Below are 25072 nucleotides of genomic sequence, written 5' to 3' on the forward strand. Positions count from 1 at the left end.
TTGTTTGCAAACCTTTCCCAGGCAATTCCAGACTCCCCTAACAGACTAACGATGGACTGAACGAGCTAGGACAAAAAAAAAAAAAGACGAAAAAATGTAAACCATTATCTACACGTGTAAAACAATGGCATTTGAAAGCAAATGACTCATTCACTCATTGCAACGATTAGCTGCTTTGTGTACAAGGACCCTTACACTCAGCGGAATAAGCCAAATGTGTTTCTGTACTATTTATCACTCGCGGTGGAGAGATGCAATCACAGACAGGATTCACAATGCGCTGGCTTTGACTCTAGATTACTAGTTTGGAGTTTACTCTAGGCAACATTACCAGGTTTGTCGAATTTCCAGGTTTTGACCCTCACCTCATCTTCTTCTTTACTCCACGGTCCCTTCTTCAAAGACGGATCCAGACACTTCGACCATCGATGAAGGAGCTGCATGGAGTCTCTGCCTTCCATGAAATAGGAAACTGAAGAGATACATTGTCGAGTCAAGTCTAGCCTGTAGATATACGTTTATAATTCTAAGACTTAAGCCCCATTTACATGCAACGATTATCACTCAAAATTTGTTCAAACGATGGTATATGAGCGATAATCACTGCATGTAAATAATAATAATAATAATAAACTTTATTTGTATAGCGCCAACATATTCCGCAGCGCTTACATAGACAGGGGGGATACAGAAAGACAAAAGTACAAACATTACAGAACCACGGTTACATAGTAATCAATTGATGGAAACAATAGGGGTGAGGGTCCTGCTCCAACGAGCTTACATACTACAAGTAATGGGGGGATACAGAAGGTAAAGGGGCTGTAGATGTGCATGGTATGGCGAGGTGGAAAGTGAGGGGTGATATACACATAGACAATGGTCAGACATTTAGCCGGGTGACGGCAGAATCGGTATGATTGCAGGAGCGGTTTATGATGGCTAGCAGGGATTGCAGTCAGTAGGTCAGGGAGCATGTTATCAGGGGGAGTACAGAGGGGTTTATTTAGGGAATGCGGTATGCCTCCCTGAAGAGGTGCGTTTTTAGAGCACGCCTGAAGTTCTGCGAGTCCTGGATTGCTCGGGTAGCCTTTGGTAGTGCGTTCCAGAGGACCGGTGCTGCTCTGGAGAAGTCTTGGAGGCGGGAATGAGAAGTTCGAATTAAAGGGGCGCTCAGTCTGGTTTCATTAGCAGAGCGGAGAGCCCGGGCTGGTTGATGGATTGAGATGAGGGAGACGATATAGGGTGGTGCTGCGCTGTGGAGGGCTTTGTGGATGAAGCTAGAGAGTTTAAATTGAATTCTGTATTTAACGGGTAGCCAGTGCAGTGATTGGCACAGGGCAGAGGCGTCCAAATAGCGGCTGGATAGGAAGATGAGCCTGGCTGCCACATTTAGGACGGATTGGAGAGGGTAGAGTCTGGTGCAGGGGAGGCCGATCAGCAACGAGTTGCAATAATCGAGCTGGAAGTGGATGAGGGCAACAGTAAGCGGTTTTAACGTGTCCACAGTGAGAAAAGAGCTACCATCGTTTACTCTTCGGCTGAACAATGATTTTAAGGTGAGCCTAAAATCCATCATTCAGCGGGAGAGTAGATGACAGCTCGTCAGCCTTGGCCAACGTGTTTTTTCAACACGCTGGCAAATGCTCAGTGTCCTCTAAGAGATTGACACGGACATGAACGCTTCTCTGTGGGTGTGGGAATGGATTGGCTGGCTGGGAGCCAGCTAATGAGTGTCTGTCTGTAGACATTTATTCCAGCTCCTCCTTATGGAGGATGCCGGTTATACTTTTAGTCTGATGGGGTTGCCGGTCACGTTGATGGCTGCTGCTCCATTGTCAGATAAAGGTTTAACATAAAGGATATTCTGGAATGCTGAGACAGCTAATCCCTGACTATATTACTATTGTATTCCATATGGTCCATTGTGTGCAAGCCTCCATTTAAACTGTATTACTTGTTATTCTCTGTACCTTATATATCCCTGTATTCCAACTGGGGAGGGTTAGGCTCACCCCAACGTGCCTGATGTGGGGTTGCCCTCATCAGGGCAATTGCTATGCCTTTAGGTTGGGTCTCCCTGCATTAATAATTAGGGTCAGATTTACCCCACTTTTAGTTTCATTACTCATCTTTTGTGTTTTCCTTGTTAATATATTATGCGTATTCACGTCCTTTTTGGGCCACTAATTATGTTCAATCTGGACTAAGTGTTTCACGTTCGGCTCGGACGTAACAAATAGAGGGTGAAAGCATGTAGGAAAGAATGCCCACACGATAGTCTACATACTTCCTCAGGTTAGATTTCTGCTCATTTCAGCATAAATACCAGTACCGTGATCTTCAGAGGTTTGCTGTGTGTGTACACGGCATACTTGCCTACTATCCCTCTCCGTGACATAAGTTAACAAACACAGACCAGGCATGGGATTGGTATGTTTGGGTGTCCAATGCTTTGGAATATCCAATAACCTGGAATCCCAGAAGTTGCTGGATTATTGAAGTCTACTGGGACATGTAAACATTGATAAGGGCCAATGGGGGCTGTAAAGAAATTAATAAATGTCGCTTATCAAAAATAGTATATATGCTTATCAATCTATTTTAGCAAAAAGAATATTTTAGCAATATATTGTATGTGTAACAGAAGTCATGACTGTTTTTTTAAGGAAGTACGTCTGATCTAAGTGGAATCAGGAAGTTCTAAGGCCAGATGTCTTGGGATTTAGCAAGACGGGGCCTAACCGCAAAGAGTTTTCAGCTCTTACTCTAAGAGTCATATGAAATCAGCTATTTTCTTTAATGTCATTAAGTCATGTGTTTTTATCAGATGAATGTATGTATCATGAGGTTACTCCTTGTATTACCAGAGGTCGCATCCCTGCGTGGGCGATCTTCTATATAAACTGAGACGATACAGACAATAAACAGAGTCACTTGTTTCAAACCATATACTGTGTGTATAGGTCTGTGCATGGTCTCTCAAAGGAGCGCTCCTCCTGCTTAGGTCAATTTGGAACCGACAACATAACTGACCAGTCTGTTTGAACAAATTAACCCTCGACAACATAAATCAAGCACTCACTCTTGCGGTAAGGTATGTGCATTCCCACCCGCATTCGCTGCACGAAATGCATCAGCATCTCATCTTCTTCCTTAGTGAAATCTTTCCTCTTGAAGTCTTTGTTGCTGAGCTGGAACTGCTGGAGACACTGGAAGGCCGTTCGCTTTGTCTGCAAGAATCGAAACATGAAGTACTAGTAAAAAACTTGCAGTCTATGGAACATGAATCTGAATTGCCATTCTTGAACCTAAATCTGGGAATTTCAGCTAATTGGGCAGAACGATTATAGTTCAGAAAATCGTTCAAATGAGCAAAAGTGAGCGATAATCGTTAGGTCCAAGTGCGAGTCAACAACTAAACCACGAACGAGAATCATTCCTTTCTTGTTGGTCGTGCAATTTCTCCAGGCATAAGAATTATCATTGGGTCGTTCGCTTATCGTTGGGTTTGAACAATCGTTCAGTCTCTGTGTTCGCTTATACAGGGACTGAACGACGCAGAGCAATTCTCATTTGAACAAGCCAATGATGCATTTACCTGTCCAAATAGGCTGCATGAGTGCGAACGAGTTAGCGGAGACGTTACTCGCTTGTTCAAACGAGAATCGGCTCGTCTACAAAAGACCTTAATGACGCAACTTTTTTTTCTTCCTTCTTTTTCTCATCTTTAACCCCCCCCACACACACTTTAAAAAAAAAACATAAACTTATTTAGAAGTCGATGTAGCTGTTTTTTGAGGGGAGAGTTCAATTTTTCACTAGTCCTTTTTAATATACCAGATAATGTGGAGTGAAATGGTAAAAAACCTCCGCAATTTAGCCTTTTTTTGGGGGGGAAGGGGGTCTTGTTTTTACGGCGTACACACTATGGTATAAATGACCAAAAAAAAACTGTATTCTGTGAGTTAGATCAATTATGAAAATACCAAATTGATAAAGTTTTTAATTTTTAATATTTCCACATTCAAATAACCATAACTTCATTTTCCCATTGACATAGCTGTCTGAGGGCTGTTTTTTTGCGGGAGGAGTTGTATTTTTCAAAAAGGTACTACCATATATGATGCACTGAAATACTAAAAAAAATTCTAAGTGGGTTGAAATAGCGTAAAAAAGCCTGCAATTCTGCCAACTTGAGGGGTGGGGTGTCTTGTTTTTACAGCATACACATTGCGGCAAAAATGATGTGGTAACTGTGGTCAGTACGATTAAACGATAACAAATGTATATAGTTTGGGGGCTTTTTTGCTCTACTTTAACCCCTTCCCGCCCCAGGACGTACCGGTACGTCCTGGGAGCCTGGTACTTCCCGCAACAGGACGTACCGATACGTCCTGGGGATAGCGCGAGATCACATATGATCCCGCGCTATCCCACAGCGGGAGCCGGCTGTCAGTCACAGCCAGCGTCTCGCTGCAACAGCGGGGGGGCATCGGAGATGCGCCCCCCGCTGTTAACCCCTTCCCTGCTGCGATCTAAGTAGATCACGGCAGGGAAAGAGTTCACAGAGGGACCGCACTCCCTCTGTGTCTCCGGCCGGCACTCGCGATGTCATCGCGAGAGCCCGGCCTGTCACCATGGCAACAGGACGCCAGGCACTGGCGTCCTGTATTGCCTATGTCTATGATCGCTGTATAAGCGATAAGGCATGGCAGAGCAGTAGCTCTGCCATGCCTTATCACAGCGATCATAGGCACAGTGCTGCAAGTCCCTCAGAGGGACTCAAATAGTGTAAAAAAAAAGAAAAGAAAAATGTTTAAAAAAAAATGTAAAAAAAACCTTTTTTATGCTTTTTCTAATATCAGCATAAAAAAAGGTAAAAAAAAATTAAAACCACACATATTGGGTATTGACGCGTCCGTAACGACGTGTACAAAAAGTTGAACATGCTTTTTATTTTGTACGGCAAAAAGCGTAACAAAAAACGCTAAAAAACAGAGGCAAAAATGCTAATTTTTAGCATTTTGCCTCCCAAAAAATGCAATAAAAGTGATCAAAAAAGCCGTACATTCCCCAAAATGGAACCAACAAAAACTACAGCTCGTCTTGCAAAAAATAAGCCCTTATAGAGCTCCGTACATAGAAAAAGAAAAAAGTTACAGGACTTTAAATGCAGCTATAGAGAAAAAAAAAAAAAGATTCCAAAAAAAGGGTTTTTATTGCAAAAATGTGTAAAAACCTAAAAAAAATATAAGAATTTTGGTATCGTTGTAAACGTACCGACCCGCAGAAAAAATTTAGTGTGTCATTTATGCTGCATGATTAACGCTGTAAAAAAAAATAAAAATCTATGGCAGAATTGATGCGTTTTCTCTCGCTGTTATCATTAAAAAAAATAAAGGTTTTACGATATAGCCTATGTACCACCGATAACAACTACAGCTCGCCACGCAAAAAACAAGCCCTTATAAGGCCGCGTCGACGGAAAAATAAAAAAGTTATGGCTTTTGAAAAATGGAGGTGGAAAAATACCAAAAATCGCTTGGTCCTCAACGCCAAAATAGGCCGAGTCATTAAGGGGTTAAGAAAAATAAAATGCATTTGGAAAAAAAATAAATTATTTTCTGTCGCCATCCTCTGACCACCATAACTTTAATTTTCCCATCAAAATAGAAGTGCGAGGGCTCATTTTTTGCGAGACATCCTGTAGTTTCTATTGGTACCATATTGGAGTTTATGGGACTATTTGATTGCTTTTTAGAAATTTTAGAGAATGGATGGCCAAAAAAGGGCAATTCTGGCGTTGTGTAGTGTATATTTCTGACAATGTTCACAGCGCTGGATAAATAATGCACTTCTGCTTCCTCTAATTCACTACATAGCACTCATTGAGCGCTAAGTAGCCAGCAAAAGCAAAGGCAGAAGTGATTAAAACCGCTTGTCTTGTACTCTAGGTCCTTGGCTGTTACTGACAGCCAAGCACCCACCCTGCCCCTGCTAGACTGCGGGAGCAGCAGCTTTAATCTTGTGCCATATATTTACTATCGCCAGGAGTCAAAGTCCAGGACCAAGAGCCATATAGTTACGGTGATTGGTCCTTATTGGGTTAAACAATGGACGGACGATCCTTAGTCATATTACTGACTACTGAAACTATGGCCGCAGTTTGCTGTAGAATACGTCAGATCCGTACCAATGTATGAAGTAAATCACTCACCCCTAGCTCCTCCGCCGTCACTTCCCAGTTAACCATCTTGTGCTTTGCAGCAATTTTTTGCAACGTTTTGATTTCGTCTTCTCCCCAAGGATCCTTGTTGACGTCGGGGTGCAGATGGTTCTTCCACATCTTACTAATTCTATCTGCACTGTGGATACCTTCGAACTGAGAGGAGTAAATATCTAGATGTCAGATTAGGAGAAGCAATATCCCCATTATATAGTTCGATGAATGCTGTTGTACGTGAGCCCACAATAATATGCAAATTGTCAGGTTGCGTAAACTAGAATATTTCCATTCACTGTCCGTATGCAGAAATATCGAAAAATGGTGAAAAGCTCAAACACAAAAGTATATTAGAAAACTGCTGAACTCAGCATTATGCAATTAGTAATAATGTACTATTTGCACAAAACAGTAAACAAACTTTCAATGAAGAATTGTCATATTTACAGCTGCATTGGAAAGTCCTCAGACCATTTTACCCCTCAGTGACCGGCCTATTTTGCGGCTTAAGGACCAACCCATTTTCATTGTTGCATTGCAAAAGCTATAACTCATTGACAAAGCTATATGAAGGGGGTGGGGGGGGGGGGGTAGTGGGGGTGCGCAAGTTGTATATCTCAATGGCACTAATCTGGGGGACACAATACAGAGTTGTATAAAACTTTTATTACATTAGGTGGGGCAGATGGGAAAAACATCGAGAAATTTCAGGTTGCTATGAACAAGGCAACACCCATTAGGTGTTGTTTTTATTGTATTTATTGGGTACTTTATCCATTAAAAACAGGTTTTTGTGGGGAGAAAACATGTTTTTCTTAAACTTTATTTTTTTTCTTTAAATGTAAACTTTATTGATTTTTTTTAACACTATGTTTAACCTGTTAAGGACCAGGCACTGTAAATTTATGGCGCCTGGTCCTGGGCTTAAAGCGCCGCCGATAGTAAAATTTAAGCTCCCTGCTCTGCAATCAATCAGAGACAGGAACGGGGTTATCAGCTGTTAATAACAGCTGACAACCTGGTGGAGAAGGCAGGAGGAGTTTTTAACCCTTCCTGCCTTCTGCTTCCCCGAGTACACAGTGCTCACTGAGCACTGTGTATTGGAAAGTGAAAGCAGAACTGTAGCTGTAACTACGGGAGTCGGGGGGGTCATGTGACATCCGAGGTTCCCTGCTACAGCAGAGCTGGAGGGTCAAACTAGACCCTGGCTAGCTCTGCCAGTGACTAATGTCACTCCAGGGGTTGTTTTCCCTGTAACTAGGGCTCCTATGGATGCCCCAGCTACAGTGGGAAAGTGTCAAATAAAAAAAAATGAATGTTCCCCAGAGGTCTTACATAACATCATGGGGAACAGAGATAGTAAAAAACATAATTACATAAACAAAGAAAACAAAACAATATATAAGAAAATAACACAAATCTGAAGCCAACCAAAACTGTCGCCGTATGGGCCCTGTAAACCAAAACCATACACACTATATATCAAAACGTCCGAAACAAATAAAGGGAACCCGTTCCCATACTTTATTTTAGCATAAATATACTAAATTAAAAAACTATAACTATAAATGTTAAAAAAAAAAATCTTTATTTAGCATTTTACCCCAAAAAAACGGGGAAAAAAAGTCAGTGAAAAAGATATTTAAAATAAATAAATCACCCTATACGTCACGGGGGAAAAAAAACGCTGTAAAAATAATTTTGGTAGCTAAAGAAAACAAATTAGGGCAGTAAAACGGCCACATGGGTAAAATCCCTAAAAAGTGTCTGGTCCTTAAGGTACAAAACAACTTGGTCCTTAAGGGGTTAAGTATCTAAAGTGGAATTGAAGAGGCGTTCATTCAATCCCTAGGATAGTACACTGCAGTACTTATGTAGTGCATTCTACTAAACCTATGACAGCAGCCTATTAGACTCCGCTGGAGGCAGGGTGTAACAGGCTACGTTACACGGCAGACATGGAGGCCTTTGGCAGGCTTCCGGCTTCCATGGGAACCCAATGGTAACTTGCAATTGCACTGTGGGATGCTGATGGGTGACAGAAAGAGACCCTTCCCCCTGTCATCTGCAGTTCCTATTGAGTGAGGCATGTAAGGAATTAAACCGCCAGGATTTGAGGTTTCTCTGGCTGTAAGAGCAGGAGCCTGGCTATCAGTAGTCAGCCAAGCCACCACCTTAAAAAGATCTATGTGCAGGTTTAAACTCCATTAGTGACTGCCGTAAAAAGGTGTATTGGTGGCTACTAAAGGGGTTAATCTTTTTTAGACCCTTTGGTATAATACTTGATATGGGTCAGGTTGATGGAAAGCGGAATAGAGCAAAGTACAGAGATATTCTTAATAAAAACCTGATCCGGGATACTTATGTCAATGCAAAATGTTAGAATTCTTTGTACATTTGTTAAAAGTGAAAAACGAACCTCCTGCTGTCATTCTGGGGTACTGAGTGCAGAATGATGGGGAAAAGATTCATTTTTTATATCTGTACGAGGCCACGCCATAAGAAAAATGTAGAAAAGTGAAAGGGTCTGAAAACCTTCTGAATGCAACTGTATAGCACTAAAAAACTATAAAGTATTAGGGTTTTCAATTTTTCTTTTTTTTAAATCTTACTTCTAAACTTCCTCCATATTGTTCGCACGCTTTCTAGGAGCTTTCATCATAGTACTGAGGCAGTGACCTTTGAGAAAACATTAAGATTTACACACACATGCGACGACCCTCTGTTGTATGGAGGTGTAATGGGTCACCCACAGGCCATGTTTAGGCCTTACTATGTACCCCTGTATGCCTCCAATTTTTATATAGATGTTTTTGGCCCCCCCAAAATCCTGGCATTCTCCATTGGGTGCCATACGGCAGATATATTCTCCATATGCATACCTCTGAACATGGCAGAGCACCTGGCAGAGCAGCATATGGATGCAGAAGAGGTCGGTGTGCTACTGCCCGCTGTGCTGCACACTTGGAAGCTTCTTGTAGTTGCCGTAGATTAGCTGGAGGTGCTCACATGGTCTGATCAGCTGATAGGAAGGGGTCAGAGATTTATGCTGCCTTCACCAAATTGTGACCTCTCATCAGCACAAGGCAACAGAAATCTGGATTCATCTGACCAGACGATGTTTTTCTGCTGCTCAGTGATACAATTTTTGCACTCTTTTGTCGACTGGAGTTCCGCCTTTTTGTGTCTACTAGACAGCAATGGTGCTGAAAGTAGTCATCGGCTCTTATAGCTCATCCGTACTAAGGAACGACGAGTTATAGGTTTGGATACATTAGTTGGAGCACCACTGTTAAATTCATTTGCAATTTGACTGTGCAGCATCTGTTGATCAGAAGAAGTCTTGACATCCTCCTCTGACCCCTTCTACCAATGAGTTGTTTATGTCCATAGGATATCCTTTGCAATTTACTCTCAACACCGCTGCACGAGAAACCTCAGAAGATTGGCAGTGAAATCCTGGCTCTGACTAGTCTAGTACCGATGACCCGGCCTCGTTGGATGTTGCTCAGATCACTGAATTTTCCCATCTAATTCGCATAAACTGATCCACAGAAAATTTGTCACATGCTTTCATGCCGCACTCCAAGTCACGGATCTAATTTCCATATAGGAGTGCGCCAATCGTGAAAGGCAAGATAATATATCTAATGAGGTGGCCGTTCTGCGTACGCAACTGTTTGACAATTACTAAGATCCCACGTCTAAGAACAGAAGCTTCAGCCTAACTTACATTGATATTAGAGATCTTCTCCCAGTCATGATCATCAGTTTTCTGCCCCAACAGCTTTGCATCTGGAAGTTGGCTGAATGAAAAAAAAAATATTGAGAATGTATTGCAACTTGAGATATGATCACACATAAAGATCTACAATAGGGAAAGAGTATTTCATCAAGACAGCATCATGTAAGGGCGCTGCAAAAAAAGGCTGGCACGAGATTAGAAAACAAAATCTGCTTTTTATTCCAGAAACAGTGCCACTCCTGTCCCTGGGCACTGTCTGGTATTGCAACTCAGCTCGATTTACATGGAAGCTGACTGCCGAGCAAAGTTGCAGCTGGCCACATAGAGAAGAAGCCTCTATAGGGGAAATGTATTATGACAAGCTAATCTGCATTGGGACAGCCGTAACTTTTATATCTTTTATACCCCGTTTCCCTGAAAATAAGACAGTGTCTTATATTAATTTTTGCTCCAAAAGATTTCACTTTTTTTACATGTATAGCTGCCTGGACACTATTTAAATTAAATTTTTAAATTAACTGTAACTAGGGCTTAATTTTGAAGCAAGGCTTATACTTCAAGAATTCTCAATAATCCTGAAAGATCATTCTGCGTCCTCAAAAATCCCCCTAAAAATCATGCTAGGGCTTATTTTTGGGGTAGGTCTTTTTTTCAGGGAAACCAGGTATCTATAAGGATGACTTACTTAAACCGGCGTTTTATAAGCCGGTCTAAGGAAAGTTTGCACTGGCGTGAAGTGTGACAAATGTATTAACAGACGAAATGTATATGACGGCCATGAGTTTTACATTTCTTCATCTACATTTCTACTTGAGGACTTGTTGCTTTCTGTGAAGAGTTGTAGATTTTTTTAGGTAATCTAATTTAGAGTGACCAAGGTAAAGAATTATAGTGAAATAAGGTCCTTTCAAATGTGATTATTGTTGGGCGCGGTCGTCCCAGCGATTATCGCTCCTGTGCCTTCCGTGGCAATTGTTCAGTGAACGGAGGTGGAACAGGCCAGAGATTGTTTCCCGGCCACCCGCCTCCATTCATAGTAAACAGGCAGTCATTCATAGATGAACGACTGCCTGTTTACACAGGCTGATCGGCATTTGATTTTTATGCCTGAACATACAGAACGACGAACAATAAACAGATTACTGTTCTTCAATCAGTTGCTGGTGGCATTTACATTGAACGGTTAATGTTGAGTTTCGCATGATCCACTGATATTCTAATTAATCGTTCCAAGTAAAAGAGCCCCTGGGAATTTTAGCGAACAATTTAAAGAAAATAGGAAAAAATGTGACTTACTTGATGTCATCTATTTCCTGCTCTACCCCTCGGATCTGCTCCGTAAAGATTTTTTTGTCAATATCACTTTTGGCAAAATCTTGCTTCTGCTGTAGATATTCCACCCTGTAAACAAGTCACGGTTATGTTAAACGTATCATGCAGTATTTTGCTGTTAATGCTAACTCAATCTGTACCTCAAAATTCTCAATATCTCTAAGAATCTGAACAAATGTGGCCCTAACAGTAGATTAACATAAAAATCCTGTGTGTTCACGACTGGAGACAAACTCTTCGGTACAGATCAGGCTGTGAATATTAAAAAACAACAATATCCTATTAAAAGTAATTGGATACGTGGGCAAGAATTTAAAAAAATAGCATTAATTTCCATATGTTAATACTTCGTGAAGCTCCTTTGGCTCTAATGACATCAGATACACGCTCTATAGCATACTTTCTGCTAATGTCTGATATACTTCACCTGGCATTTCCCTCCATTCATCCTGCAAATGTGTGGCAAATTCTCTCAATGAAGATGCGTCGACCCAATGGTGCCCTCTGTGGAGTGATGAATCACGCCACTCCATCTTCAAATCAGATAGACGTACCTCGGTGTGGAGAATGCCTGGGGAACAACTTTAGCCTGAGCATGTTGTGCCAACAATTAAAGTTCTATTTTCCATTTAGCAGGCAAAACTACAAGTTTTCATGCATCCACTGGATGGGTTAAAACTGATATATAGATGAGGGTCTCATTGCTGAGACCCCAACCAATCCCCAAGAACAGGGGACCTCATCCCCCACACCTCCATTTCGCAATACAGGATTACCATCCCCTGTCACAAATCAGACGTTGTTTTAAGTTGGTTTGGGGATATCAATGTTCCATAATTGGACTGGACAGAGTCCTGATCTGAACCCTACTGAACATGTTTGGGACAAACTGGAGTGTTAAGTCAGGAAATATGAGCAGCGTTCATCTTCTTCGAGTGAACTCGCCAGATGTTTGCAGGATGAATGGAGGGAAATACCAGCTTACTTTTTGTAAAATAGGAAAAAAAATCTTCAAGGTTTCCCATAAAACAAATATTACATGGAAAAGCTACATTGCAGTAAAAATGATGCACAAAAATAGATTAGATTTACAACTTACTTGAGCAATTTGGGTTGAAGCATCTTTTGTAAACTGTCACTCAAAACTGCCTTTCTTAACTCTTCATTATCCATAGTCCTCCCTGCAAACAGGAAAGTTGGACAAAAATCAGACTAGGGTTCTTCAACAAACAGAGAAAACTTTTAGTTGTTAAAGGAGTCGTTTAGTCGTAATGAGTGTCAATCAACAAGGCATGCCGATCAGCACTGGTTTGCTGCAGTTCACAAACAGCAGATGATCGCTAGTAGGGGAACAAATCATTACTGCGATCCTCATACAGCCATCAATGGTCGGCGGCACGTCTCCTTGGTTATCCGTGGAGATGTAAAGTCCGTGTGCCAGCTCACATAAGACACAATCAGCTGATGAATTGCACTTTACACGGCCCGATGGTCGGACGAACGGTCTTGCTTGAACACCAAGCTGTGCGGCATTCAATCAACCTGAACTTTCCGAGAACATACAGATACAAGCTGGCAAAGCACATTACATAAAGGTCGGAGAACCTGCAGGCTTACAAAGAATCAGATGACAGATTTGGGGACAGACGATCCAGCATGTTGGATTTCAATATGCCGGTATGTCTTTTGCTGCTCTGAGAGATAAGCAGCCGCCAGAAGTGCCTGGCAACTTATTACCTTCTCATATTAAGGCCTCGGTCAGACGGGCGTTTTTTCGCACGATTTGCACATGCGCATGCGTCCGGTGATTTTATAAAACCATTGCTTTGCAATGGTATCGGACACATGAGCGCTTTTTATGCGCTCGTCCGATAAATTATAGAACAGAAATCGCAGATCGCACCTATCTGCGATCTGCGATTCCTGTTCTCTTCTCTATATGCGCTCAATGGGGCCGGCGGCAGCAGCGCCGACCCCATTGAGAACATATAGAATACAAATCATTCTTCTCTGCCACAGCTGTAACAGCTGTGGTAGAGAAGAACGATGTTTGCCCATTGAATTCAATGGAGCCGGCAATACAGCCGGCTCCATTGAAAGCAATGGGCTGCCGGCGATCGCACGATGAATTTTCGGGAAGGGCTTAAAAATATAAGCCCTTCCCTGAAATTCATCCAGAAATGTGTAAAAACAAAAAAAATATATATACTCACCTGGTCCCGGCAGACGGAGTTCAGCCGCGGCCGGCCAGCAGTTCTCCTGAACTGCTCTGAGTAGTATTCAGCAGCCGGGGATTTAAAATCCACGCCTGCTGAATGAGCTGCCTCTGATTGGTCACAGCCTCACCAATCAGAGGCAGCTCTCACTTACCCATTCATGAATTCATGAATGAGTGAGTGCTGCCTCTGATTGGCTCAGCGCAGGGACCAATCAGGGGCAGCTCTCAGCTGTCATTCAGCTGAGAGCTGCCCCTGATTGGTCCCTGCGTTGAGCCAATTTTTTATATTTTTAAGCCCTTCCCGAAAATTCATCGTGAGATCGCCCGCAGCCCATTGCTTTCAATGGAGCCGGCTGTATTGCCGGCTCCATTGAATTCAATGCGCTGGACAGCTCCGGCCCGTTTCTAATGAAACGCGGCTAGGAGCAGTTTTTTCGGGCGATTTTTCGGCCACGGTCACGCGATTTGCGGGTGCGCATCCGTCATGCGATCCGCAAATCGCGGGAAAAAATGCCCGTGTGACTAAGGCCTGAAAGAAACAAGCATGCATATTTACATGTATGGTGGAGCTGCAGGAAATAAAGGTTTGTCTGACAACTCATGTGTACGGCCGGTTTTACTTCACACAGAGCATAAAATAAAGAACACTGAAATAATATTTTCTCATTTTATTTTCTCCTCTCCCCTTTCAAAAAAAATCATAACAGTTATTTTTCTGGTTATATAGTTACAGGAGGGCTTGTTTTTTTCAAGACAAGTTGTATTTTTCAATGGTACAATTTAATGTCCCATATAATGTACAGGAAAAGTGGGAAGAAATGGAAACAAAATGCAACTGCGCAATATTTGGGGAGCATTTACTTTTAGAACTAGAGATGAGCGAGCGTACTCGGTTCGGGTGTTTTTGCACTCGAGCACCGCTTTTTCCGGGTAAATGACTACTCGGACGAAAAGATTCGGGGGGGCGCCGGGGGTGAGCAGGGGGTTGCAGAGCGGAGTGGGGGAGAGAGCTCCCCCCTGTTCCCAACAGCAACCCCCCGCTCCACCACGCCGCCCCCTGAATCTTTTCGTCCGAGTAGTCAGTTACTCGGAAAAATTGCGAAAACACCCGAACCGAGTACGCTCGCTCATCTCTATTTAGAACGTTCATGATGATCTTAATTCTGTGGGTTAGTACGATTACAGTAATACATTAAAAAAAACTAACTATATAAATTTGGTATTACAACCTAATAATAAAATCTAATACCTTTTAAAGAAAAAAAATTGCATTCTCTCGTCATCTTTTGACCCCCATAATTTTATTTTTTTTTCCCGTCGTTTGGGTTGTGTAGGGCTCGTTTTTCCCCGAAGGTGACCAGTAGTTTTTGGGGTACATACGAATTTTGGACTACTTTTTATTGGATATAGTGTGAGCCAAAAAGCTAAACTCTGGCATTACGTGTATTTTTTTATGACTGTGTTCACAGTGCTGGATTGATAATGAGATATTTTAGTAATCCAGACTTTTGTGGACGCAGTGGTACCACAAATTAATTACTTTCTTTTTTAAACCTCTTTAAACTCCTTAGTGACCAAGCTTTTTTCGTTTTTTCCTCCCCCCTTTAACAAAATTGTAACTCCTTTATTTATCTACGATGTAGCTGTATGAGGGCTTGTTTCTTGCAGGACAAGTTACATTTTTTAATGGTGCTATTTAATATACCATATAATTCCTGAAAAAAAAATAAAGTGGAGAGAAATAGGAAAAAAAAAATTAAATTCTGCCATCTTTCAGTGCGCCTTATTTCTACTGTGCACAAACTGCAATGAAAATGACCTGAGAACTTCATTCTATGGGTCAGTATAATACCAAACTTATATAGGTTTTTTTTTTTGCTGTAATACTTGTATATTTTTTCAAAGATATAAAAATGTTTAAAATTATTTTCTGCCGTCATATTCTACGTGCAAAAGCCATTTTATTTTTCCATCGACATAGCCATGAGAGGGCTCATTTTTTGTGGGACGTCCTGCAGTTTGCGTTGGTATTTGTTTCAACTTTTTTTTAGTCCCCATAAAAGCCTTGAAATTGCGATTGTTTGATTGCTCATAAAGTATAATGCAATACAATAAAAGGCATGCCTGGATAGGCAGTCATTCATAACAACCCTGGGGGCCTAAAGACCCCTGGATGCCATGATAACTGAACAGCACCTCACAATGGCACTGCAGAATTTAAAAGGTTAACAGCCTTGAACAACATGAAAGCTGATCACAGCAGATGCCAGTGGGTGTCAGCTGTCATTGACGGTTGACACCCACAGTGTATGTAGCAGACTCGGCTCCTGAACCTGCTTCATACACCGACGTATGGCGCACATTAGGAAGGAGTTAAAAAGGTACAGAAACAGTAATTACATTTTACAGTAAGGTGAACACAATGCTAAAGTCTTTAGAAAAATGTAATGTAGTCAAATTACTATCAACCACCTGTCCGTGAGTTACACGTGATGTCACAGTCATGTGATCAGTAAACAGGCCTCTGAACTCCGCCCCTGATCACATGACCATGACATCACCACAGGTCCTTCATCCCTGTGCAGTGAATGAGGGATTTCATCTGATCAGTCACCAGGGCTCTGATCTCTGCCCATGATCACATGACGGTGACGTCATCACAGGTGCTTAATTCCTGTGTACTAAATGAGGGATTTCATGTGATCAGTCACCGGGATCCACATGGCTGCTGCTCGCATATTAACATCTTCATCAACACTTGTGAATCAGCCAATCCCAAACAACCAATGAGGTTGAATCAGCCAACCCAAACAACCAATCTGGAATTGCTATATAGGGCAGAAGTGTTAATGAAGATGTTAATATGTCTGCTGTTAAGAACCTGTGATGATGTCATTATCATGTGATCAGGGGCGGAGCTCAGAGCCTTAGTGACTGATCACATGACGGTAACATCATCACAGGTCCTCTAAGCACACGGCTGCTGTCCGGCTCTGCTGGTTTAGCAACTGCGATCAACTCTATTCCCTTTCACTATATTATATTAGTAAGTTCTATATCCCCCCAGTGATGAGCTGTTATTGCTGGGGGCTATACATTTCCCTTGCAACGATATTAACATTAACCAGGCAGCAGTATACCGCATGAATGGGTCGGGTAAATTGGATTGTGGCAATAATGAATGGAAAGATAAACTAGAATACTCATTATCCAGGTTTCTGGGTTTTATAGACTGGATACAAACAAATAACTCACATTTTTTACAATTTAATTCTTTGAACGTTTTCACAATATGAGAACATCTCTCTGTCATCTCTGGATTGGCTGGAGGTCCCTGCAAGACAAATATAAGAAATAATCCATTTTTTTCCAAATTCAATGTTTATTGAAGTTTTCAGAACTCTCTATAAAAGTACAGAAACAATGTCAACAAGGGGAATTATCAGTGGAGGATAGGACAACAATGGATAGGGGTGGGGGTAAGGTCAAGGGCCACAGAAAATGAACACTTACAAATTCCGTGGCAGCAGATCTCGAAAAAAACATTTTTTTTTCTACTTACACTAAAAGCTCTTTCTCGTTCATTGCGGAATAGAGCTGAAGCCTGTGGATATAACTACTGCCACTAGGAGGCAGACACTAATCAGAAAAGTGTTAGCTCCTCCTACTGGCTATACCCCTCCTGCAGGCACAAAGCTAATCAGTTTGCATGCAAGTAGTAGGAGCAGCCAAATGGGATACAAAAACAGTTAACAACATGACAAAAATTTTCATCAAAACTGTAACCATGCGCAACTGCAAAACAAACCCTCCAACAAGGAGAAATATATGTGAAAGTACTAATGCAGTATGGCTGGGTGCTGTGTACCGCAATGAACGAGATGGAAAAGATGTAAGAAGTAACCAGGCAGCAGCTGATGATTTAAAAGAATTAGATTTTTCTTTATTCCTTCATCCAAAGATGACCGGCGACGTTTAGGCTTCTACCGAATCCTTTTTCAAGCCCCGAAACATCGCCGGTCATCTTTGGATGGAGGAATACAGAAAAATCTAATTCTTTTAAATCATCAGCTGCTGCCTGGTTACTTCTTACATCTAACTTTTCCTTGGTTCTTGATCCAAACCAGACCGGGCTGTTGAAACATTTTCTCCTCATTGTATATTACAATTCTATTGGGGAACCAGATCGGATCCTTTGAATCCCCGTTTTTGAGTGCTGCGGTTGTGACTTGTTTTTCCTGTCGAGATGGAAAAGAGATTTTACGGCAAGAACAAAAAATCTTGTTTTCTCGTCCGTATCGTTGGGGGACACAGCTGAAGACCATGGGACATTCCAGAGAAGTCCCTTGGGGCTAGAAAAGAAAAAGCTTACACACTTGAATAGCAGAAGCACCATTGCACACTGCCCATGAAGCCCCCACTGCCCAAGTAGAGTGGCCATAACCCAGAATGGAGGTGCTCTGCACTTGGCACTGTAGAGCTCTACCTCGGCTGTTCGGATCCAGCAAGAGATGGCCACTTTGGAAGCCGCAAGACCACGTCAAGAATCACAAACAGAGAATCAGGGCATCTGAAAGAAGCAGTCTGAGAAAGGTATGTTCGCAAGGCTCGCACAAGATCTAGTTTGTGAAGAGCACATTCTCTGAAGTAAAATGCGGAGGGGCAAACTGAAGGCAGAACGATGATCTCATTGAGATGGAATGTAGATACCACCCTTAGGTAGAGAAGAAGGGCCCTGACTTAAGACTGAACGGTGGTTTAATCAACAACGCTGCAAGCTCAAAAATCCGACGAGGGAGGTGGACGCTACCGAGAAGGCCACCTTCCAGTTCAAAAGACAAGCTGCAACCTGCCTCAACAGCTCAAATGGATAAGACTGTAGCGCATCCAGTACAAAATAAAGGTCCCAAGGTGGCACAGGAGAATAGCATGGAGGAGCGGCGTGAGCGACCCCTTGTAGGAATGTATAGACAGGCAGCTTTGAGGACAGTGGGCGGTGAAAAAGTATGGATAGTGCAGATACTTGTTCTTTTACGGAACAAAGGCTCAAGCTCATATCCAGACTTTCCTGTAAAAAAGACTGGAGGTGTGATAAAGAAAAACACACAGAGTGAAAGTCGCGTTTGTACCATAGAAAGAAACTTTTCCCATACGCTATGGTAAACTTTAGATGAGATTGGCTTTCTAGCGTTCATCATGGTTTGAACTATCGGTTTCGTAAATCCCCGGGCTCTCAAGACCATGGCTTCAACCACCATGCTGTTAGACGAAGCGCAGATAAATTCAGGTTGAAGAGGGGTCCCTGTAAGAGAAGATCCTCTCGAAGACACGACGCCAAAGAGAGTCGACAAGTAGATCAACGACATTCACTTACCATGCATGGCGGGCCAATCTGGTGCGATGAGAATAACCTGGAGACGTTCCATCTTGATCTTCTTGAGAAGTTGAGGGATTGGTGGAAAAGGGGAAAATACATATAGAAACCGGAATTCTGTCCATGGAATTACTAATGCGTCCACCGCTTAAACTCGGGGATCCTGAAACCTGGCCACAAAGATTGGCAGCTTGTGATTGATTCTGGATGGCATCAGATCAACGTCAGTCTGGTCCCACTTTCGACTAAGTGCTTAAAAGACTTTGGGATGTAGCTTCCATTCTCCGGGATCAACTGTCTCTCTGCTGAGGAAGTCGGCTATCCAATTGTCTACTCCCGGTATGTGGACCGCTGAGAGCACTGGAAGATGATCTTTGGTCCAGGTCTTCTCTGCTTCTGCCATGACCCTCGTGCTGCCCCTTGATGATTTATGTACATGACAGCTGTCACGTTGTCCGTATGTACCCGCATTGGGCAACCTGTCAGCTGGGGTGCGAAGTGATGAAATGACAGCAGAATGGCCCAAAGCTCCAACATGTTTATCGACAGTCTGGATTCCAGTTTGTGAAATCTCGTGGCACAAGGCACTTATACCTGATTAGCTTACCCCCATGTCTGTGGTGAGCACCTACCATTAAAAAAAGATAAGAAATGAGCGTCCCAGGTGGATCCATGGGAAATCCAGCCACCAATGAAGGGAGCTCTGTGTTTTCAGAGGTATTTGGATCTTCTGATCGAGAGAGTCTGCAGCTTTGTCCCACTTCGAGAGAATGGTCCATTGGAGAGGCCAAGTGTGAAATTGGCCGAACTGAATCGCCTCGAAGGAAGAGACCATTAGTCCCAGTACTCTCATGCAGTGACGGATGGTCATGGGGTTCTGAGTTTGCAGACAGAACATCTGCTTCTTTAAGTGCAGCAGTTTTGATGTTGACAGTATAACACGTTCTTGAACCAAGTCAAAGCAGAATCCTAGGAATTCCAGACATTGCAATGCTGTGAGGGACGACTTCAGATGGTTGATGATCCACCCGAACCTGGATAACGTGTCCAGAGTGATATGAAAACTCTCCAGGTTGGCCAAACATGTTGGGGCTTTTATCGTGATGTATTCTAGATAAGGTACGGCTACTATCCCCTTGGAGTGGAGGAGAACCATTACTGAAGCTAGAACCTTCGTAAAGACTTGGGGGGTAGGGTGGCGTAGCCAATACGAATAAAAGCTCCGTGAATTGGTAGCAATTGGACCATACAGCAGATCAGAGAAATCGCTAAGGAGCGTGTTGATTGATAGATAACAGGAACTCCTCTGGTTCCACAGATGCAATGACAGATGTCAGCGACTCCACGCGGAACTGACGGACCTTCACTTCAACTTCTTCAGGCCAGGAATGGGTCTGACAGTGCCATCTTTCTCGAGTACCATAAATAGGTTGGAATATAAGCCTGTAAAGTGTTGAGAATGAGGAACCAGAATCATAACGCCTTGCGAAGATTGCTTGTGCAATACACAACCTAAGGCGCTGGCCTTTAAAGGAGACCTCGGAATTCTGGAGCTGAAGAGGCGATCGGGTGGGGGTTTCATACCGCAAACTCTATGGCGTAACCCTCTGAAATGACCTCCCTGAACCCAGGCGTCTGAGACATGGGCTAATCAAGTCTGCCTCGTGGACGCCAGGAAGGCCTTGGTTTAACAGATGGCCTTCATTTTTGTTCTTATGAGGTTTTCTTACTGTAAGAGCTGTGAGGAACGAGATGGCGAAAGGAACAAAACTGAAGTGGTTCCTTCTGTGGAGTTTTCGCATGTCTGGATTTATTCTGTGGCAGGCAAGAACTTTTTCCAGAGATGATCTCATCCAGTCTGGTGCCAAACAGTTGCGACCAACAGAAGGAAGGCTTGTTATGGACTTTTTTTTTAGGAGGCATCTGCGTCCCAGGATTTTAGCCACAGGGTCTGGCGTGTGGCCCCCGAAGCACGAACTAAGAGCCTGGCCACATCTGGGCAAGCTTCACAGCTAAACTTTCCCGCAAGGCTTAACTGAGGCGTAATATGTGACAATTTTTTCGGAGGAGACTCTGAAAGAATCATTTTGCGCAGTTGCTTGGCCCATTGAGTAGTGGCCTTACTGATATCACCAGGGAGAAATGAAAACTGGCCTGAATGCCAAACCCACTGCTTCAAAAGAGGTCTTTGCAAGAGGCTTAATCTTCTTGTCACGCATGTCTTGAAAGGATGAGGTGTCCGCCATTGGAAGAGTGGCATGTTTTGCAAAACTGGACACAGGTGGATTTACTCCTGGTGAAGACAACCATTTCTTCACTAACTACTCTGGAATAGGATACAGAAGGTCTAGACGCTTAAGTTAAGTAAAGTGTTTGTCGGGAATGTTCCATTCCCTGGTTAAGACATCCTCAAAATCCTCAAGAGGAGGAAACCTCTTTGGAGATTGCTTTGAACATCTAAAGGAAACAGACAACAATGACGTAGTAGGTCAGACTACTGAATGGTGTCCTTCACGGCAGCTATCAGGCTATCCAGCATAGTGCAAAGTTTGGAAGCCTGTTCATCGTCCAGGTCAGAATCCAAGAAGGACTCAAGACAGTTCACACTGAGCGACTATTGTGCCTGGAAGACAACTGTGAGCGCAGGAAGTGCTGGCCGGGAAGACGATGCAGGAGATCTGAATGAGTGCAGTGAGCGGGAAGGTCCATTCTGCTTTCGTCATCTACCACGAGAGGAATCCTGCCTGACAGAGTTGTCTCAGTCGAATACATTCTGAACAGGTGGACTAGTAAAATGGTCCAGCCTATCTAAAATGGCATTAGACATTAAGGTCTGACACTGCCTGTGACAGGAAGTGAGCCCATTCTGGTTCGGTGGGGGCTAAGCGGGAGAGGTGCCTGTAGTAGGTTCTATGCCACAATAAAATACAGTTAGAGGAAGAGAGCTAGACTGCCCACATGTAATTTTTGATTACAGCACGCATACCATGTGGCTCAAGCTGATCGCTGCCTGGAGTCTTCCACTCTGGTGTCGGCTATGGACCTAGAAATGCCGCACACAGCTATATAGTATGAAGAAAATGTCGTACCCTACTACTGCAAAAAAATAAAAATAAAAATACTGCAGGAGGGGTAAAACAGCAGAGGACCTAGCCAGCAGGCAGAGCTGCCTAATTCGGAGCTGGTCTGGGGAGCTATGCACCAATAGATCACTGTAGAAGTGTCTCAATTCTTCTATAAAGACTGATGCTGTTTGGAGACCACTGTGAGGCACCACAAGTCCCAGCAGCATGCTTAAAAAAAAAACAAAAAGAGGAAAAACAAGATGAGGCCAGGGGCGAAACAGGATGAAGGAGGCCATGATGAAAAGCAGCAGCAGGAGGCGGTATAATTGCTAGGACTTTGGCACGCTGCACCCTGATTGAGGAGGTGAGCACCAAGTTGTCCTCTCCACTGAGCGCTGAGATAGCACACCTCTGGGGAAGTCGCCAAAGTAGGCTAATGTTTTGACCCTTAGCCCATCCACAGGCTGTGCAATGGCCTATCTATGACAGGCCTCACGTCATAGGTGGCCCAATACAATACCAGAGGCCACGAGACGGCCTAACACCACCAGATGCCGCAAGGGAGCCCAACAGCAGACAACTCCTGTGGAGATATACTTACCCCTTGAGAACGAAGAACCATGGCTTTCCAGTTTCAGCAGTCTCCCTCCCTGCGCTCGCCTGCCTATGGCTTGCGGGTCATGTTTAAGCTTGAACATGCCTCCTTTTCTTCTTAAGTTGGGGCAGACAACAGAACTTTTAACTTTGTTCTGTTCGCCCTCCTCGGTGGGATTACATCTCCCTGTACTCCCTAAATCCGAATGTAGTTGAAGACAGTCCTATGGGCACTAAGCTAAAACTGATTAGCTTGGTGCCTGCAAGAGAAGTATAGTAGTAGGAGGAGCTAAGACTTTCCGGCTTTGTGTCCGCGTCCTAGTGGCAGTAGCTATAACCAAGGTCTTCAACTGTGTCCCCCAATGATACGAACGAGAAGAAACCTTTTGGTTGGTTGGACGACTGTTGGCAAATAATCAATATTTTCACTAGGTTCTTTAAAATTTAGTTCTTCACTTCCCCAGTGACCTTGATGCTTTTGGGCATACATGTACGCCCTCCAGTGTCTGGGTCTGTAAAAAGGTGGGATCAGAAGCTGATCCCAATCCATATACGGTGAGTACCAGCTGTCTTTCAGAGCAGGCACCTGCCGGCAAGAGCCGCAGTCAGTGCTGATGCTGATCGCTGTTGTTAAGCTTTTAAATGCCGCTGTCAATTCTGACAGCAGCACTTAATCAGAGTTTGGGGGTCCGTGGTAGTCACGGGCCCCCAAGAACCTATTAGAAATAATTGAGCTTTTTTGATCACCCCGTTTACAAGAGAAAAAAAATTAATAAAAAGCATTTCAAAAGATGCCAGTAGAAACTACAGGACGTCCCAAAAAAAAATAAGCCTTCTCAGAACCCAAGAAACGGAAAGATAAAGTTATGGCGGTCAGAAGATGTCAACAGAAAATAGATTTTTTTTTTAAGAGATTTCATTTTTTTAAATAGTACAGAGAAATTTTTTGGTATCATCATGAGTGTAGGGACTCCTAGAACAAAAAGTTATCATGTAATTTTTGCCGCAGTTTGTACGCCGTAAAAACAAGACCTCCACAAAAATGGTGAAATCACATTTTTCTTTCCATTGCATCTCACTTTTCAAAAGGGTTTTCAGTAGAAAGAACAAGCCCCCAGACAGTTATAGCAACAGAAAAATAAGAGGAAAAGCCGAAAATGTAAAAAAAAAAAAAAAATCTACAAAAAAAGGGTGGGAGGTAAAGTTTCAATGAATGTCTAATTGAAGTTTAAATGTAGTACCAGCAATGTGGTCGAAACCCCAACCACACAAAATGGCCAAACGCCACACAGTTTTGCATTAATCGACAAGATCATGCAGACATTGGCAACTGTAGGTGGGTAGGGCTACAGCCGCACTGCGGCTACCACACGATCACCCTGTCCTCTTGGTGTTTGGTGCTCCACGTCCTAAGGATCCTACACTAGGCATAATGAAATGTATCAGTTTTACCCAGAGTGACCCTTTAACATGCATACAATGCTTCTCTGGAATGTGTCTAATATAGCAGCGATCCAAGTGATCTGCACACTACCAAGAAGATTTGACAATCTGGACACTAGAAAAAGTGAATCTGTATATTTGTGGCACTGACAGCATGCGCCTGCTTAGCTGATCAGTCGGGGTTCCAAGCAACGGACCCCAGCCGATCAACTATTCATGACCTATCCTGAGGATAATCCTGGAAAATCCCTTTAAGCAAACAGGTGATAATACATTCATTCAATAACCCAGACAATGCTATCATTATCGACAATCGTATAGTTTATCAAAAGTGTCGGCTTCATATTATGATTAAACAAACTAACATGGAGAGATATCACGACCTATAAAATAGTTTTTCCAAGCCCAGCTTATACCCACAGGCAACTTTTGCTATTCTCATTTGCCTTTAGCCATTCTGGTGATTTTGGCCAAAGAACAATTCCCAAAAACACACTTACCAGTCCAGTGACTTTATCTTTAAAATATGGTTTGAAGAAATGGCCGATGGAGAGATTTAATGGATAAAGTTTTGAGCTTCCGACCCGTTGAGTTCTCCGCCCAGCAAGTTCCCAGAGCAACTCTTCCTAAAAAGATTGGAATCGTGAAATTCACCATCTTTTCCTCATGTTGGCAAAATATAGCCATTACCCCTCCGCACCTGCTGCACTTTATTCTGAGAGATAAGAAGTTCCAATTCCTGAAGTTTCTCTTGTATCACTGCCTGATAGACCAGATTCATCTGCAAGCACATCTCCGTTCGGTGCCCTCTATCCTCCAAAGCATCGCCATCCTGCAATAGGAGAAAACCCACACACAATGGGTTAAATTTACTTTTCAAAATACCCTGTTTCCCTGAAAATAAGACATACCCTGAAAATAAGACATAGAAGGATTTTCCAGAATTTTTGTGGATGCAAAATGATTTTTCAGGCTTTTTGAGGATGCTTGAAATATAAGCCCTACTCCAAAATTAAGCCCTGCTAACAGTTAATTTAAAAAGTCAATTTAAATAGTGTCCAGGCAGTTATACATG

General features: G+C 42.9%; 1 protein-coding gene across 1 annotated transcript in view; it reads right to left on the reverse strand.

Annotated features, from left to right (window-relative positions):
* The window catches only part of SNAPC4 (small nuclear RNA activating complex polypeptide 4), a 72374-nt gene that overhangs the window by 41775 nt on the left and 5527 nt on the right, over positions 1 to 25072 (reverse strand). The window contains exons 3-11 of the mRNA XM_066580511.1: positions 24698 to 24829; positions 24498 to 24623; positions 16777 to 16855; positions 12403 to 12484; positions 11268 to 11372; positions 9960 to 10032; positions 6221 to 6385; positions 3086 to 3233; positions 366 to 472 (exon numbers count right to left, since the gene is read on the reverse strand). Coding sequence (XP_066436608.1) covers positions 366 to 472; positions 3086 to 3233; positions 6221 to 6385; positions 9960 to 10032; positions 11268 to 11372; positions 12403 to 12484; positions 16777 to 16855; positions 24498 to 24623; positions 24698 to 24829 — 1017 coding nt within the window. The remainder of the gene's footprint in view (positions 1 to 365; positions 473 to 3085; positions 3234 to 6220; positions 6386 to 9959; positions 10033 to 11267; positions 11373 to 12402; positions 12485 to 16776; positions 16856 to 24497; positions 24624 to 24697; positions 24830 to 25072) is intronic.

The sequence above is a fragment of the Eleutherodactylus coqui genome, chromosome 10 (genome assembly GCF_035609145.1).
Source record: "Eleutherodactylus coqui strain aEleCoq1 chromosome 10, aEleCoq1.hap1, whole genome shotgun sequence".
Taxonomy (NCBI): domain Eukaryota; kingdom Metazoa; phylum Chordata; class Amphibia; order Anura; family Eleutherodactylidae; genus Eleutherodactylus; species Eleutherodactylus coqui.